At 40.3% G+C, this 15,808-nt stretch overlaps 1 protein-coding gene across 1 annotated transcript in view; it reads left to right on the plus strand.

The window, feature by feature from the left end:
- Window positions 1-5,424: 5,424 nt before the first annotated feature.
- Window positions 5,425-15,808, plus strand: part of LOC133997935 (uncharacterized) — a 46,126-nt gene continuing 35,742 nt past the window's right edge. The window contains exons 1-5 of the mRNA XM_062437706.1: window positions 5,425-5,469; window positions 7,086-7,258; window positions 7,599-7,709; window positions 8,358-8,468; window positions 9,640-9,750. Coding sequence (XP_062293690.1) covers window positions 7,170-7,258; window positions 7,599-7,709; window positions 8,358-8,468; window positions 9,640-9,750 — 422 coding nt within the window. The 5' untranslated portion in view covers window positions 5,425-5,469; window positions 7,086-7,169. The remainder of the gene's footprint in view (window positions 5,470-7,085; window positions 7,259-7,598; window positions 7,710-8,357; window positions 8,469-9,639; window positions 9,751-15,808) is intronic.

A 15,808-nucleotide genomic window follows, 5' to 3' on the forward strand; every position in this document is an offset into this window, starting at 1 on the left:
TGTTTTTATTACATGTGTGTTTGATTGCTGTCAGTGTGTGGATGTTTGAACCTGTTTATTTTGTGTCATTCCTGTTTCATTCCAGATGTTTATTTACACAATTTTTTTGGTTTAATTCAGTTTTTGTTACCATCTGGTTGTCTGAAACCACTTGTGAGCTTTTTATTACCTTTTTTTTAATGGTTTCCAAACTGTCATTATGCTTGACGTGTACTCAGACATCACATCACGCTTTGTTGTGTGTTGATGCAGTGAAACGTTATCACTCTTTATATGCTCAATAAATCAACCTCACATGGATCATTTTTTTTATTTTAAAGTAGGTAAACATGTATCTACAATCACTTTAGTGTCATTTTTTTCAGGTAAACATCAGGATTTTCTATTGTGATTTATTTACGGACATAGAAGCAAAATCCAAAAGATAAAGATGTTAAAGTGAAAGCACGCATTTCCAACAAGACCCCAAGATTTTAACCTTCGTATCGTCCTGCCGGGTCAAATTGACCCCGTCTGTTTTGACTGTTTCTTCTTTCCTCCCTTCCTTCCTTCCTTCCTTCCTTCCTTCCTTCCGTCTGTCCTTCTTTCCTTCTCTCTTTCTTTCATTCCTCTCTCTTTCCTCCCTTCCTTCTGTCCTTCCTTGCTCCCTCCCTCCTTCTTTCCTTCCTTCCTTTCCTTCCTCTCTTCCTTCTTTCCTCCCTCCCTCCTTCTCTCTTTCTTTCCTCCCCCCTAGCTTCCTTCCTTCCTTCCTTCCTCCCTTCCTCTTTTCCTTTCTGCCTCCCTCCCTCCTTCTCTCTTTCTTCCCTCCCTCCTTTCTTCCTTCCTTCCTTCCTTCCTTCCTCTTTCCTTTCCCTCCTTCTTCCTCCCTCTTTTCCTCCCTCTTTTCCTTCCTATTTGCTCCCTTTCTTCCTTCCTTCCTCCCTCTTTTCCTTCCTTCCTTCCTCCCTTCTTTCCTTCCTTCTTCCTCCCTTCCTTCCTTCCTCCCTCTTTTCCTCCCTACCTTCCTTCCTCCCTTCTTTCCTTTCTCCCTCCCTCCTTCCTTCTTTCCTCCCTCCCTCCTACCTTCCTCCCTCCCTGTTTTCCTTCCTTCTTCCTTTCTTCCATCCGTCCTTCCTCCCTCCCTTCCTTCCTTCTTCCTCCCTTCCTTCCTTGACTCGAGGACAACAGGAGGGTTAAGAAACCTAAAAGAAACTAAAAAAAATACATTCATTTAAATTAATTTATTAAAAAAGGCTTTTGATCAATATCTTACTCATTCTATGTTAGCTTATTTTTATTCTCTATTCTACTCTCATCTTCCATTTTTCCATTTATTCACCAGACTTGACTTTAGGAGACAGAAGTAACCCCGATCCCTGGTGACAGGTGGGGAGAGGAGATGGAGGCTGGGTGAGATATGTGAGCGTCTTACATTGTCTCCCCCCTCATTCATCCCAAATGAGTTAGAGAGAGAGAAGCAACACCATCCAGGGTCAGGATGCCTCATGTGTATTACTACTGAAAAACTGAAAAAGTCCCCTGCAGCCCAAAGAACATTTACCTCATAGACCACCACTGTAAAAGAGACACCTCGAACTGCAGACAAGCTCAATTATGACTCTTTATGTTATGAATTTTTGATCCATGAAGGTTTTATATTTGAAAAACTTTCCTCAAGCTGCGATAAGTGATTTAAAAATCTTTGATGTCGTCACAATGTGAAGTCTGTGAGACCTCTTGGTTTGGGCCAGCAGGGGGAAACACTACTGTACATATTTAGTAGGCTGAATAACATGAAAGTTAATCCAGAAGCTAGAAACTTTTTTTGGTGTATGCACCAGCAGAACACTTCTTATTGGACTAAATGGGCGCCATTTGTGGTCCAGTATCCAGCTCTTAAAATACTAACATAGGGAAGCAGTGTTTCTAGCTCTGCTAAGCCGAACAGCAGTACTAGTAATTCATGATGCGGCTAAACTAGCCCTATATTGTAACTATTGATGTAACAGCAGTAGTCTAGTACTGAGAAGTGAACAGCTGTACAGGACATCTTCCTCATCATGCTGGTAACATGGCAGTGTTGCCAGATCTTGTGAGAAAACCAGGCAACCAGGTCTGTGGAGACGCCCAAAAGAAGTAACTTGAACCCCACCCCAAACTGCCCAAACTGACCCTGCTTTAACAGCCATTTATCTATGCCACCCTTCATTTAAGGACACTCATGCTCTCTCCCGCAGTCTTGCTCTCTCTCTCTGACACACCCACACACACACAGTCTTTAACATATTACTTATCTATGTATTTTCTTAATAATTTATGCAACCCTCAAATGCATAACCTGTTTCTTAAAACACAGTACAGATTCGATAATGAAGCATTCATTCACAAACTCAAATTTCAAAATTAAAATTGTAGGTTCACATCATATAGTATTACTAGGCTTCATGTATCAAACACATGACTTACAAACCCTGATGTATGTGCTTGACATGCACAAATACTTTCCATACTTACATATGTAAATAGACTATATGTTCATTATACTATACGACCTTAAAGACTAACAACCCTGTAGCAGACCTCCAGAGGCTATAAACAATCACAGTCTCATCTGTTCAGCAATCCTGGTCCTATGGGGGCTGTCTGTGGTGTTCATTTTCTGTGTAAACAACCACAATAAAACAACCACCTCTGACTAACACATGCAGCTGAATCCGGGCAAGCAAGGCACAATAAACAGTAAAACCACAAACTACACACACAGCTACATGGGCAGTTCAATAAACAGTAAAGCCACAAAGAGAGACAGGGGTGTGCATTTCACTCAAGCTATTTGAAGAAGAAATACATTCTCCTGTCTTTCATGGTGGTGAAGTGGTCAATAACCATGTAGTAGAATTTCCCACCACAACAAGAGTCAATAGATATTTTGGCGACGTCTGTCTTGTCCACACGTGTTCCTCAGATAAGTTTTTATCATTTATCACTTAAAATTGGAAAAGGACCCCTCTGCTTATGTGCTGAAGGCTGGTATCATAACATTAGCTGGAGTGGCTTGTAGACCTTTGTGCCCTATAGGTCTTCCTCAATATGAAGCTCTACCAGCTCTCCTGGTGGCTTGTGAATCAACTTCTTGTATAATGTTCCTCAAAGAATGGATCAATGGATGATCAACTGAGCCAACTTACTGCTGGGAAAATGATGTGTGATCCAATATCGGAAAAAAGCTCAGGTGTTTTATTTCTGCAAATCTCTGGGTCATATACAATACTATACTGTCAACAATCTGGAGGTAAAGACATCGGAAAGGTTCAACAGTTTGTCTGTCTTCCTCTTGCTGGTGGTTAACCCCCTGCTCCAGGTCCTCCCAGCTGTGGTTATGTTTACATCAAGGCTCAGGTTTTGTTTCATCAAAAATGCCAATGAAAGTCTCGCCTGTTTTTGTGATCCTGGCTTTTTCTGATGCCCACTGTCTTACTTTGCAGAACCTACAAGGGAGGTTCCATGAGGCCGAAAATGGACTAAAAGATCTCAAGCAGGAAGGGTCAAGTCAAAATCTTCTTGTTTTTTTCATTATCGTATTGAAAGCTATACAGAGCAGCCTGTGTCCTTCATGGATGGCATGTACCACATGGATTTTGAAGTTCCAGCTCACAGCAGAACCACCTTGTACATGAACAGCTTGATCGACTTCACACAGTAATGCCAATCCCTTACATGAACGTGAAAAAAAAAATGTTGAAGGCATGACTGTTGAATGCATGTTTCAGCTCCACAAAACTGCCAGCGGCCTCATTTGGCGCTTTTCCACTATACAGTTCTAGCACGACCCGACTCGACTCGACTCGGTATGGTGCCAGGAAAAACCTTTTCCATTACAAAAAAGTACCTCCTCAACGTGGGCGGGGTTGTCATACCACGGCTGCGCGAAACTGCCTCGACTATGTGGCTTTCTGTCTCACACAAAGAAATACAATTGAGCAGAATCTCTGTAACGCTGTTGCCTGTATTTAAAAATGCCGAGTTTGATTCTTGTGTGGGACAGCTCATGACTCTTCCAGTGACTCTTTGACCAATCAGTGGCCGGCAGTCTGTTGACGTCACATTTAGTATCGGCTCGGCTCGCTTGGAACCTCGGCACAGCAAGTACTAAAAAAGTACCAGGTACCAGGTACTATCCCTGATGGAAATGCAAAAAAACCCGAGTTGAGCCGAGTCGAGTTGATTAGTGCTAGAACTGTATAGTGGAAAAGCGCCAATTGTGTCCCCGAATGCTCGTTCTTGGTACACAAGGTACAAGACTGCATCAAGGAGTCTCATCAGAATATCTCAATTCTTCTTCACCTATTCATTGTGCTTGACATTCGTTAAGTTTCTACTGTAGTAATAGTTTGGGAAAAATTGTTATTTTATGAACTTCAAATTTTAACCCTACATAACTGCACTTGCTAGTTACTGACCATGAATACAAAACAGCTAACGGCTATCTCCAGTTATTTAATGTAAATGTTTTTGATAATATGATTTTAATTGGTTTGAGGCCAAAGGGCGGTTGGCTTCCTTTGGAAAAGTCCTGACTAATTACAGTTGAGTAGTGGCATGACGGTAGCTTCATCTGATTGATTTATCTTTTGATTTTTTTTTACCAAGGGATGCCATCTTCAGCCTGGCCTCCTTGCAGACATGACATTAGTGTGTCACCACATAACATTTGGAGGGTTGCTGTTTCACTTATTGTAAAATACTCAATGAGAAATGGGGAAGAGATGGCAGTAAGATGTAGTACAGTCTGAAGACACAGGGGAGGACTGGCTTCCCTCAGCCTCTGGAAGAAAACACCAATGTACTTACAAGCTACACTCTGTACCTGGTGAACCACCAGGGCACAGCTAAGGATTTTAATGTCAGCTAGAACATGCATGGTTCTGACAGTGGCAACGATATCTGACAACTTCAGTCAAATTGTATTTAACATTAAACATATATTAAGCAAGCCCACATAAAGAGCAACACTTAAGAAACAAACCCAAAAAAGCTGTTACCCATGACTACCAATAGTTGTAACTGACTTTGCCAAAAAAAAGTTTTATAATTAGCAAACTTGACAAGTGTGTACTATGGCTGATTAACAACTAATTCATACCTTCCCAGCAACAGGCAAAGCGAGGGAGTGAGCATGTTAAATGTGTAATTGAAGCTAGAAGGACGAGCTTCCAAAGAAATCGGACGTTGCTGAAGTTTTTTTGATGAAGAGTGCTGTGTATTCTACTCAATCTACTGAGTGAAAAAAGACCAACAGTTGGTGCACTGGTGCTTTATTTCTACATCCTGATTGGGCAGTGAGTTGATATCTGTCTCATGGTGCCAAGGTGGAGCTTAGAAGAGATACACCAATAGTGAAGCCCCATGAGAGGGCTGTGCATTTACTGCTTTACTTACTTTCTGCTCTGCTCTGCTGTGACGCTGATGTTTTCTATGTGTGAAGCTTTGGTAAGTTTTCAATTTCAGAGTTTATTATAAAAAAAATATATATATAATATAATTTGCAGAAAGTGGAACTGATGTTTGTGTTTAGAAGAGTTCAGCTCTCTGCTAACAGGTAACCATTGTGTTCAGCATCATTATTCCTATCAACATGTCACTCTGACAGTTTCATGCTTCAGTTTCATGCAAAACATTTTGTTTTCTGTGCTGTTTACAGGTTGGATTGAGTGTGTTGTGTGTGTCTGAATAACATGAATGCAAGGCTTGACTTGTAATGGAGTATTTCTATATTACAGTGTTGTTAGTTTAAGGATCTGAATGCTTCTTCATTCATTGGGAACAGCAGGTTGCTGCACATTGATGTATGAATAGAGGGAGGGAAGACATGTGGTGCTCCCATTATCAAACAAGTGACAGGAAAACATTAGTGGTCCTGCTCAGTATTTCAGGGGAACAACAGAAAAGCAGATCAGTCTCAACAGGTTTTGTTTTTCCTCTGAACTCGTAAACTCTGTTTCACTGTTAGATGTTTTTGACTTCGAGAAGTTTCTGCGTCCTTATCAGCACAAGAGTCGGGATGTGCGCATCAGTCGCATCCTCATCCAGTGATGGAATAGTCCATTTATCTGTAGTGAGCAGGGGGGATCAAACATTGGAGATGTCTTTTTAATGTACTTTGGAGGTTTTTTAAAGTAATTTCAGGGTATAATGAGTTAGAATAGTAACATAATCTTATGTTTCATTATCTAAACATCACAATAGACTAAATCTATAGCAGGTTGGGGCCCCTTTTAGTTGGTGGCCCCAGATAGTGGTCCACTTTGCCTCATGGTAAAGTCTGCTCCTGACTTCACTGACACAACACTGACTTGTGGTCCAGGAGATAAGGGTTTATCTGCATGCTTGCAGACATACACGGCCAGAGTGTGTTGCGTAGATACTGTGACTCTGCAGATAGACCTTCTTGGTCCTGGAGGTCAGCCCTGCTGACTGTTTTTAGTTCAGTGTCACTTTGAGTTCTCTGCCACCTGCAGGTGCAGCTAATCAGGATCAGATCCAAACTTGCCTGAACACATTTCCAAAATCTCTAAACATAGACAGAAGTGCATTTTCATACACTATAATAGATTTTTGGGGGGGAATGGAATATTTGCCTTCTTCAGTGGAGAGAGACAGTAAACACAGGCAGAGAGGGAGATGGTGGTATGACATGCAGCAAGGTTCCCGCAGCTGGGAGTTCAACACTTTCACTTTCTGCTCCTCTGTGACCCAGATGTTTTCTCTGTGTGAAGTTTGGGAAGTGACAGTTCCACAGTTAGTTCAGCAAAAATCAGAAAGTAAAGATGCTCACCAAGAGCCAGAAATGGATTTAATTATTGATTATATTAGACAGACACACACACACACACACACACACACACACACACACACACACACACACACACACACACACACACACACACACACACACACACACACACATTGCTAAATGTTATTATGCATTTTCTGACTTTTGAATTATTTTGCATATTCTTCTAATTGATATATTGATTGAATGTCACAATAACTGGACTAATGAAAGAGAATCAGCAGCATTTTCTCTCTCTGTGTTTCCTCCACAGCTGAAGCTACAAAGTCTCTGTGACTAGATGTGAATTCAGCAGTTGAACATCTTCCTTGTTGTAGTGAGTGAGTGCATCAGTGCTATGGATCAGTGTGAGGACAGAGAGGAGGGAGTCCATCCCTTTAAAAGCTCTCTGTGTGGAGAACATGACAGCCAGACCAAAGCTCAGAGGTGAGATGAGGATCTCTAACTGTCCATCACTGTTCTCCACTCACATCACTCCACCATCATTATTCACACTCACTGTCACATCTGACACTCAACTACTGAATAATAAGTCACAATAACTCAGAATGAACTACTAACTTTGTGAGTTAACAAAGAGCTCAAACACTGATTAGTCAACTTATCAACTAAGATGAGACAGCATCTTTCATCAGATGAGAGTTTTAAGAACAGGAGAACTTCTCTCATCCACTGTCTTCTTACTGATTTATATTGTGCTTCTAAAACTTGATCAAAATCAATCTTTTTAAACTCTTTTAATTTGTTAATTGTTTGTTTGTATCAGGATGCAGCAGCAGAGAGCAGACTCTCCTGAACCCAGCTGTGTGTCCATGAAGAGTGACTGGTCTATGGATAATCCTGTTAGGTTTAAAGATGGACAACCTGCTGATGGAAGGTAAGAATGTAAAACTGAAGTTTGTTATTATCTGATCGGCAGTGTACACTTTTGCAACAGTCACATGTCAAAGAGTTCAGTGTTATAAGACACCAACATGGTCACTATATCAATATGAGTGTGTAACTTTAAACATCACATCAATAATCAGAGCAGCAGCTAACTTGGATGTGTCTGTCTTGAGCTAACTTCAAAGATGGACCTTGCTGAGCAAAGGTCAGAATATTGATCTCAGGACTGATAAACTGACTGAACAGATTTATAATTGACAGAAAGGATTGTTAAACACAAGAATGTTTTTCATTTATAGAAGGAACAAAAAATCTTAAGTGTCTCATTAAAGACAAATCAAAGAAAGATCGTCAATTCTGATTCTGCTCATCAATTCGGGTTCTTATCAATTCCCAGATTTGATTGCAACATGGTTTTAAAAAACAAAAATATATTTATTCTTTTAAGCATTTGCTTTTACTTTTATTGTTTCAATAAAATAAGTGAATTCACAGTCTTTTAACTGAACATTCTGCTTTTGTTTTGAGAACGTTTCTCATCCACTGTCTTCTTACTGATTTACATTCTGGTTCTAAAACTTGATCAAAATCAATCTTTTTAAACTCTTTTAATTTGTTAATTGTTTGTTTGTATCAGGATGCAGCAGCAGAGAGCAGACTCTCCTGAACCCAGCTGTGTGTCCATGAAGAGTGACTGGTCTATGGATAATCCTGTTAGGTTTAAAGATGGACAACATGCTGATGGAAGGTAAGAACTTAAAACTGAAGTTTGTTATTATCTGATCCGCAGTGTTCACTTGTGCAACAGTCACATGTCAAAGAGCTCAGTGTTATAAGATATTGGAATAGTCTATTCATCTGTAGTGAGCAGGGGGGTCACACATTGGAGATGTCTTTTTAATGTACTTTGGAGGTTTTTTAAAGTAATTTCAGGGTATAATGAGTTAGAATAGTAACATAATCTTATGTTTCATTATCTAAACATCACAATAGACTAAATCTATAGCAGGTTGGGGCCCTTTTTAGTTGGGGGCCCCAGGTAGTGGTCCACTTTGCCTCATGGTAAAGTCTGTTCCTGACTTCACTGACACAACACTGACTTGTGGTCCAGGAGATAAGGGTTTATCTGCATGCTTGCAGACCTACATGGCCAGAGTGTGTTGCATAGATACTGTGACTCTGCAGATAGACCTTCTTGGTCCTGGAGGTCAGCCCTGCTGACTGTTTTAGTTCAGTGTCACTTTGAGTTCTCTGCCACCTGCAGGTGCAGCTAATCAGGATCAGATCCAAACTTGCCTGAACACATTTCCAAAATCTCTAAACATAGACAGAAGTGCATTTTCATACACTATAATAGATTTTTGGGGGGGAATGGAATATTTGCCTTCTTCAGTGGAGAGAGACAGTAAACACAGGCAGAGAGGGAGATGGTGGTATGACATGCAGCAAGGTTCCCGCAGCTGGGAGTTCAACAGTCACTTTCACTTTCTGCTCCTCTGTGACACAGATGTTTTCTCTGTGTGAAGTTTGGGAAGTGACAGTTTCACAGTTAGTTCAGCAAAAATCAGAAAGTAAAGATGCTGTTTGAGCTCAGCTAACAGTTAGGATCATCATGCTGTGGAGGGTTTAAAGGACCAAAACTAAATTAAATATATAAATAATTATATTATGAAATGCTTCAATATTTAAAAAAGTCAAATAGATTAAAAAAATATCTTTATTCTTTTAATCATTTGCTTTTACTTTTATTGTTTCAATAAAATAAGTAAATTCAGAGTCTTTTAACTGAACATTCGGCTTTTGTTTTGAGAACGTTTCTCATCCACTGTTTTCTTACTGATTTTCATTCTGGTTCTAAAACGTGATCAAAATTAATCTTTTTAATCTCTTTTGATTTGTTAATTGTTTGTTTGTATCAGGATGCAGCAGCAGAGAGCAGACTCTCCTGAACCCAGCTGTGTGTCCATGAAGAGTGACTGGTCTATGGATAATCCTATTAGGTTTAAAGATGGACAACCTGCTGATGGAAGGTAAGAACTTAAAACTGAAGTTTGTTATTATCTGATCCGCAGTGTTCACTTGTGCAACAGTCACATGTCAAAGAGTTCAGTGTTATAAGGCAAGGCAGCTTTATTTATATAGAGCATTTCATACACAATGGCAACTCAATGTGCTTTACATATAACAAACATTTAACAGTAAGAATTGGGGAAAAAAACCCATAAAAACATGCAATTTGAAAAATAAAAATAAAACCCAATAAAAGGTAAAAACATGGAAACATTAAAAAATACAATTAGAAACAAGAAGAGAAGTCATTTTAGCCTGGATTTAAAAATGTTCACAATTGGGGCTGATTTCAGTTCTGCTGGTAGTTTGTTCCAGTTGTGTAAAAGCTGCTTCGCCATGTTTAGTCTGAACTCTGGGCTCCACTATCTGACCTGAGTCAGTAGATCTCAGAGCTTTACTGGGTTTATATTCTATTAACATGTCATTCATGTATTCTGGACCTAAACCATTCAGTGATTTGTAGACCAGTAGTATAAGATATACTATATAGAATATTAAAATATAGAATAGTAACATAATCTTATGTTTCATTATCTAAACATCACAATAGACTAAATCTATTGCAGGTTGGGGCCCTTTTTAGTTGGGGGCCCCAGGTAGTGGTCCACTTTGCCTCATGGTAAAGTCTGTTCCTGACTTCACTGACACAACACTGACTTGTGGTCCAGGAGAGTGTGTTGCGTAGATACTGTGACTCTGCAGATAGACCTTCTTGGTCCTGGAGGTCAGCCCTGCTGACTGTTTTTAGTCCAGTGTCACTTTGAGTTCTCTGCCACCTGCAGGTGCAGCTAATCAGGATCAGATCCAAACTTGCCTGAACACATTTCCAAAATCTCTAAACATAGACAGAAGTGCATTTTCATACACTATAATAGATTTTTGGGGGGGAATGGAATATTTGCCTTCTTCAGTGGAGAGAGACAGTAAACACAGGCAGAGAGGGAGATGGTGGTATGACATGCAGCAAGGTTCCCGCAGCTGGGAGTTCAACAGTTACTTTCACTTTCTGCTCCTCTGTGACCCAGATGTTTTCTCTGTGTGAAGTTTGGGAAGTGACAGTTTCACAGTTAGTTCAGCAAAAATCAGAAAGTGAAGCTGCTGTTTGAGCTCAGCTAACAGTTAGGATCATCATGCTGTGGAGGGTTTAAAGGACCAAAACTAAATTAAATATATAAATAATTATATTATGAAATGCTTCAATATTTTAAAAAAGTCAAATAGTTAGATTAAAAAAATATCTTTATTATAGCTGTGTGTCCATGAAGGGTGACCGGTCTTTGGATTATCCTATTATGTTTAAAGATGGACAACCTGCTGATGGAAGGTAAGAATGTAAAACTGAAGTTTGTTATTATCTGATCCGCAGTGTTCACTTGTGCAACAGTCACATGTCAAAGAGTTCAGTGTTATAAGACACCAACATGGTCACTATATCAATATGTGGGTGTAACTTTGAAAACATCACATCAATAATCAGAGCAGCAGCTAACTTGGATGTGTCTGTCTTGAGCTAACTTCAAAGATGGACCTTGCTGAGCAAAGGTCAGAATATTGATCTCAGGATTGATAAACTGACTGAACAGATTTATAATTGACAGAAAGGATTGTTAGACACAGGAATGTTTTTCATTTATAGAAGGAACAACAAATCTTAAGTGTCTCATTAAAGACAAATCAAAGAAAGATCGTCAATTCTGATTCTGCTCATCAATTCGGGTTCTTATCAATTCCCAGATTTGATTGCAACATGGTTTTAAAAAACAAAAATATATTTATTCTTTTAAGCATTTGCTTTTACTTTTATTGTTTCAATAAAATAAGTGAATTCAGAGTCTTTTAACTGAACATTCTGCTTTTGTTTTGAGAACGTTTCTCATCCACTGTCTTCTTACTGATTTACATTCTGGTTCTAAAACTTGATCAAAATTCATCTTTTTAATCTCTTTTGATTTGTTAATTGTTTGTTTGTATCAGGATGCAGCAGCAGAGAGCAGACTCTCCTGAACCCAGCTGTGTGTTAATGAAGAGTGACTGGTCTTTGGATAATCCTATTATGTTTAAAGATGGACAACCTGCTGATGGAAGGTAAGAACTTAAAACTGAAGTTTGTTATTATCTGATCCGCAGTGTTCACTTGTGCAAGAGTCACATGTCAAAGAGTTCAGTGTTATAAGACACCAACATGGTCACTATATCAATATGTGGGTGTAACTTTGAAAACATCACATCAATAATCAGAGCAGCAGCTAACTTGGATGTGTCTGTCTTGAGCTAACTTCAAAGATGGACCCTGCTGAGCAAAGGTCACAATATTGATCTCAGGATTGATAAATTCAAATGTTACATAGTGTGCTTTCACTGTGAGGGACGATGCATGCCACATGTGAGCAGTAGTAAACTGGGTGACAACGTGATAATTTGCAGCATAATGCATATAATCCAATCTTGATTACATAACATCTTTAATAAACTGTGCACAGATTTGAGTTAAATGTTCTTAAACGTGATGTTTTCTCCACAGAGTTCAGCAGCAGAGCTCAGGGGTTCCCAGTGATCAGTCTGCACAGCAGCATCAAACACAGCTGGACTCCATATTTATGGTGTGTACATGTACAAACACACCTTTGACTATTAACTCCATCAACCACAGATGATTTACTAAAGTAGCATTCAGGTTCCAACAGTGTCCATGCTGCTCTGTTTAGACCAGCAGGCCTTCAGACTGACACATGAATCACATGTTGTGTTCTACCAGTTTAAATTAAATGTTCACTTTATCTTCCTGTTCCAGCTGCTGGAGGAGAACATTGTCACTTTTGTGAAGAACGAGCTGAAGAGAGTCCAGAGAGGTCTGAGTTCAGATGACCCAGAATGCTTAGAGAGTCAGAGTGAGGATGAGGTGTTGGACGGTGAGGAGGAAGAGCAGAGGAGGAGCAGCAGAGAGGCATTTCTGAAGATCACAGTGCACTTCCTGAGGAGAATGGAGCAGGAGGAGCTGGCTGACCGTCTGCAGAGCAGTAAGAGGATTTTAACAGATTTATTATGATGGAGAGGAAATGGAGGCAAATGGGAGAGGTTTATATTTCAAACTCTGCTGTTAATATGCTGCACACATCTGCATCAGATCAGAGGCTGTTTGTCCTCCACTGATGAGCTGAATAAAACTGATGGAGGAGGAAAAACTACACAGACACACTTACATGTTCAGATTTCTAGACTTTCTGTAGGATCCACTCACTGATTTCATTTGTTGTTTGTTCATTCAGGAATTCTTGCTGGACTGTGTCAACGTAAACTCAAGTCTAACCTGCAGAAGAAGTTCCAGTGTCTGTTTGAGGGGATCGCTAAAGCAGGAAACCCAACCCTTCTGAATGAGATCTACACACCGCTCTACATCACAGAGGGAGGGACTGCAAAGGTCAATGATGAACATGAGATCAGACAGATTGAAACAGCAACCTGGAAACCAGACAGACCAGAAACAACAATCAGACAAGAAGAAATCTTTAAAGCCTCACCTGGAAGAGATGAACCAATCAGAACAGTGATGACAAAGGGAGTGGCTGGCATTGGGAAAACAGTCTTAACACAGAAGTTCACTCTGGACTGGGCTGAAGGCAAAGCCAACCAGGACATACACTTCATATTTCCATTCACTTTCAAAGAGCTCAATGTGCTGAAAGAGAAGAAGTACAGCTTGGTGGAACTTGTTCATCACTTCTTTACTGAAACCAAAGAAGCAGGAATCTGCAGGTTTGAAGAGTTCCAGGTTGTGTTCATCCTTGCCGGTCTGGATGAGTGTCGACTTCCTCTGGACTTCCACAATAATGAGATCCTGACTGATGTTACAGAGTCCACCTCAGTGGATGTGCTGCTGACAAACCTCATCAGGGGGAAACTGCTTCCCTCTGCTCGCCTCTGGATAACCACACGACCTGCAGCAGCCAATCAGATCCCTCCGGAGTGTGTCGACATGGTGACAGAGGTCAGAGGCTTAACTGATCCACAGAAGGAGGAGTACTTCAAGAAGAGATTCAGAGATGAGGAGCAGGCCAGAACCATCATCTCCCACATCAAGACATCACAAAGCCTCCACATCATGTGCCACATCCCAGTCTTCTGTTGGATCACTGCTACAGTTCTGGAGGATGTGTTGAAAAGCAGAGAGAAAGGAGAGATGCCCAAGACCCTGACTGAGATGTACATCCACTTCCTGGTGGTTCAGTCCAAACTGAAGAACATCAAGTATGATGGGGGAGCTGACACAGATCCACACTGGAGTCTAGAGAGCAGGAAGATGATTGAGTCTCTGGGAAAACTTGCTTTTGAGCTGCAGAAAGGCAACCTGATCTTCTATGAATCAGACCTGACAGAGTGTGGCATCGATATCAGAGCAGCCTCAGTGTGCTCAGGAGTGTTCACAGAGATCTTTAAAGAGGAGAGAGGGCTGTACCAGGACAAGGTGTTCTGCTTCATCCATCTGAGTGTTCAGGAGTTTCTGGCTGCTCTTCACGTCCATCTGACATTCATCAAGTCTGGAGTCAATCTGCTGGCAGAAGAACAAACAACATCACAGGTGTCTGAAGTGATCAGAGACAAATCAACACGTTTCTACCAGAGTGCTGTGGACGAGGCCTTAAAGAGTCCAAATGGACACCTGGACTTGTTCCTCCGCTTCCTCATGGGTCTTTCACTGGAGACCAATCAGAGTCTTCTACGAGGTCTGCTGACACAGACAGGAAGTAGCTCACTGACCAATCAGAAAACAGTTAAGTACATCAAGAAGCAGATCAGTGAGAATCTGTCTGCAGAGAGAAGCATCAATCTGTTCCACTGTCTGAATGAACTGAATGATCGTTCTCTAGTGGAGGAGATCCAACAGTACCTGAGGTCAGGAAGTCTGTCCACAGATAAACTGTCTCCTGCTCAGTGGTCAGCTCTGGTCTTCATCTTACTGTCATCAGAAAATGATCTGGATGCGTTTGACCTGAAGAAATACTCTGCTTCAGAGGAGGCTCTTCTGAGGCTGCTGCCAGTGGTCAAAGCCTCCAACAAAGCTCTGTAGGTGCACACAGAACTATCCAGATTCATTTGTTGTTTTTTTTCTTTTGACAATTAAGAAAACTAAACTTACTGTTTTAAATTATATTCTACTCTTCTGATTCTTCTTCAGGTTGAGAGGCTGTAACCTCTCAGAGAGAAGCTGTGAAGTTCTGTCCTCAGTTCTCAGCTCCCAGTCCTCCAGTCTGAGTGAGCTGGACCTGAGTAACAACGACCTGCAGGATTCAGGAGTGAAGATACTGTCTGCCGGACTGGAGAGTCCAGATTGCAGACTGGAAACTCTCAGGTCATTTTTATTACCATTAATTTAAAGCATAACTTTGGCTTTCCCATAGTTTGTAATTCACATGAACAGTTTTTGATGAAATATCAAGTATACAGTAAGTCAAACACATGTGAGTCAGGATATATGTTTCTGTAATTTTATCTTCAATGAAGACTCAATGTGCATAAAGTCATTTAAAATATAATGGAAATAATAACAGAAATATAGAGCACAGAATTATTAACATGTCCTTAACATGCAGTTGAACATACAAAGCAGATCTGCCCCTCAGGAAATGTTGTACATGAATTTCTTTACATTTAAACATTTTCCCTGAAAATATTGCAAATACATTTTTTAAACATGGAATGAATTGAATTCATAAATATGATATAAGACTTACATTGGCTAATGAAATTACTGCAATCACATAGTCAACATTATTGAAATTAAATATATGAACATCCATAAAACTTCAGTAAATTCTACTAAATCTTTTTACTATTTTTACATATGCTGTTGAACAACGATTCACTTAAAGGCATTTCTTCTGCCAATGTAAAAAAAAGAATGCCACCAGATTACACTCTGAGCTTCAGCAGTTGCAGCCTCCAGCAGGAACATAATTTCTCTCCTATTACTAACCTAACATGTATCTGCATGACACCAACATACAGCAGGGGGCGCTGAGT

Source organism: Scomber scombrus, chromosome 1, assembly GCF_963691925.1.
Source record: "Scomber scombrus chromosome 1, fScoSco1.1, whole genome shotgun sequence".
Lineage (NCBI taxonomy): Eukaryota > Metazoa > Chordata > Actinopteri > Scombriformes > Scombridae > Scomber > Scomber scombrus.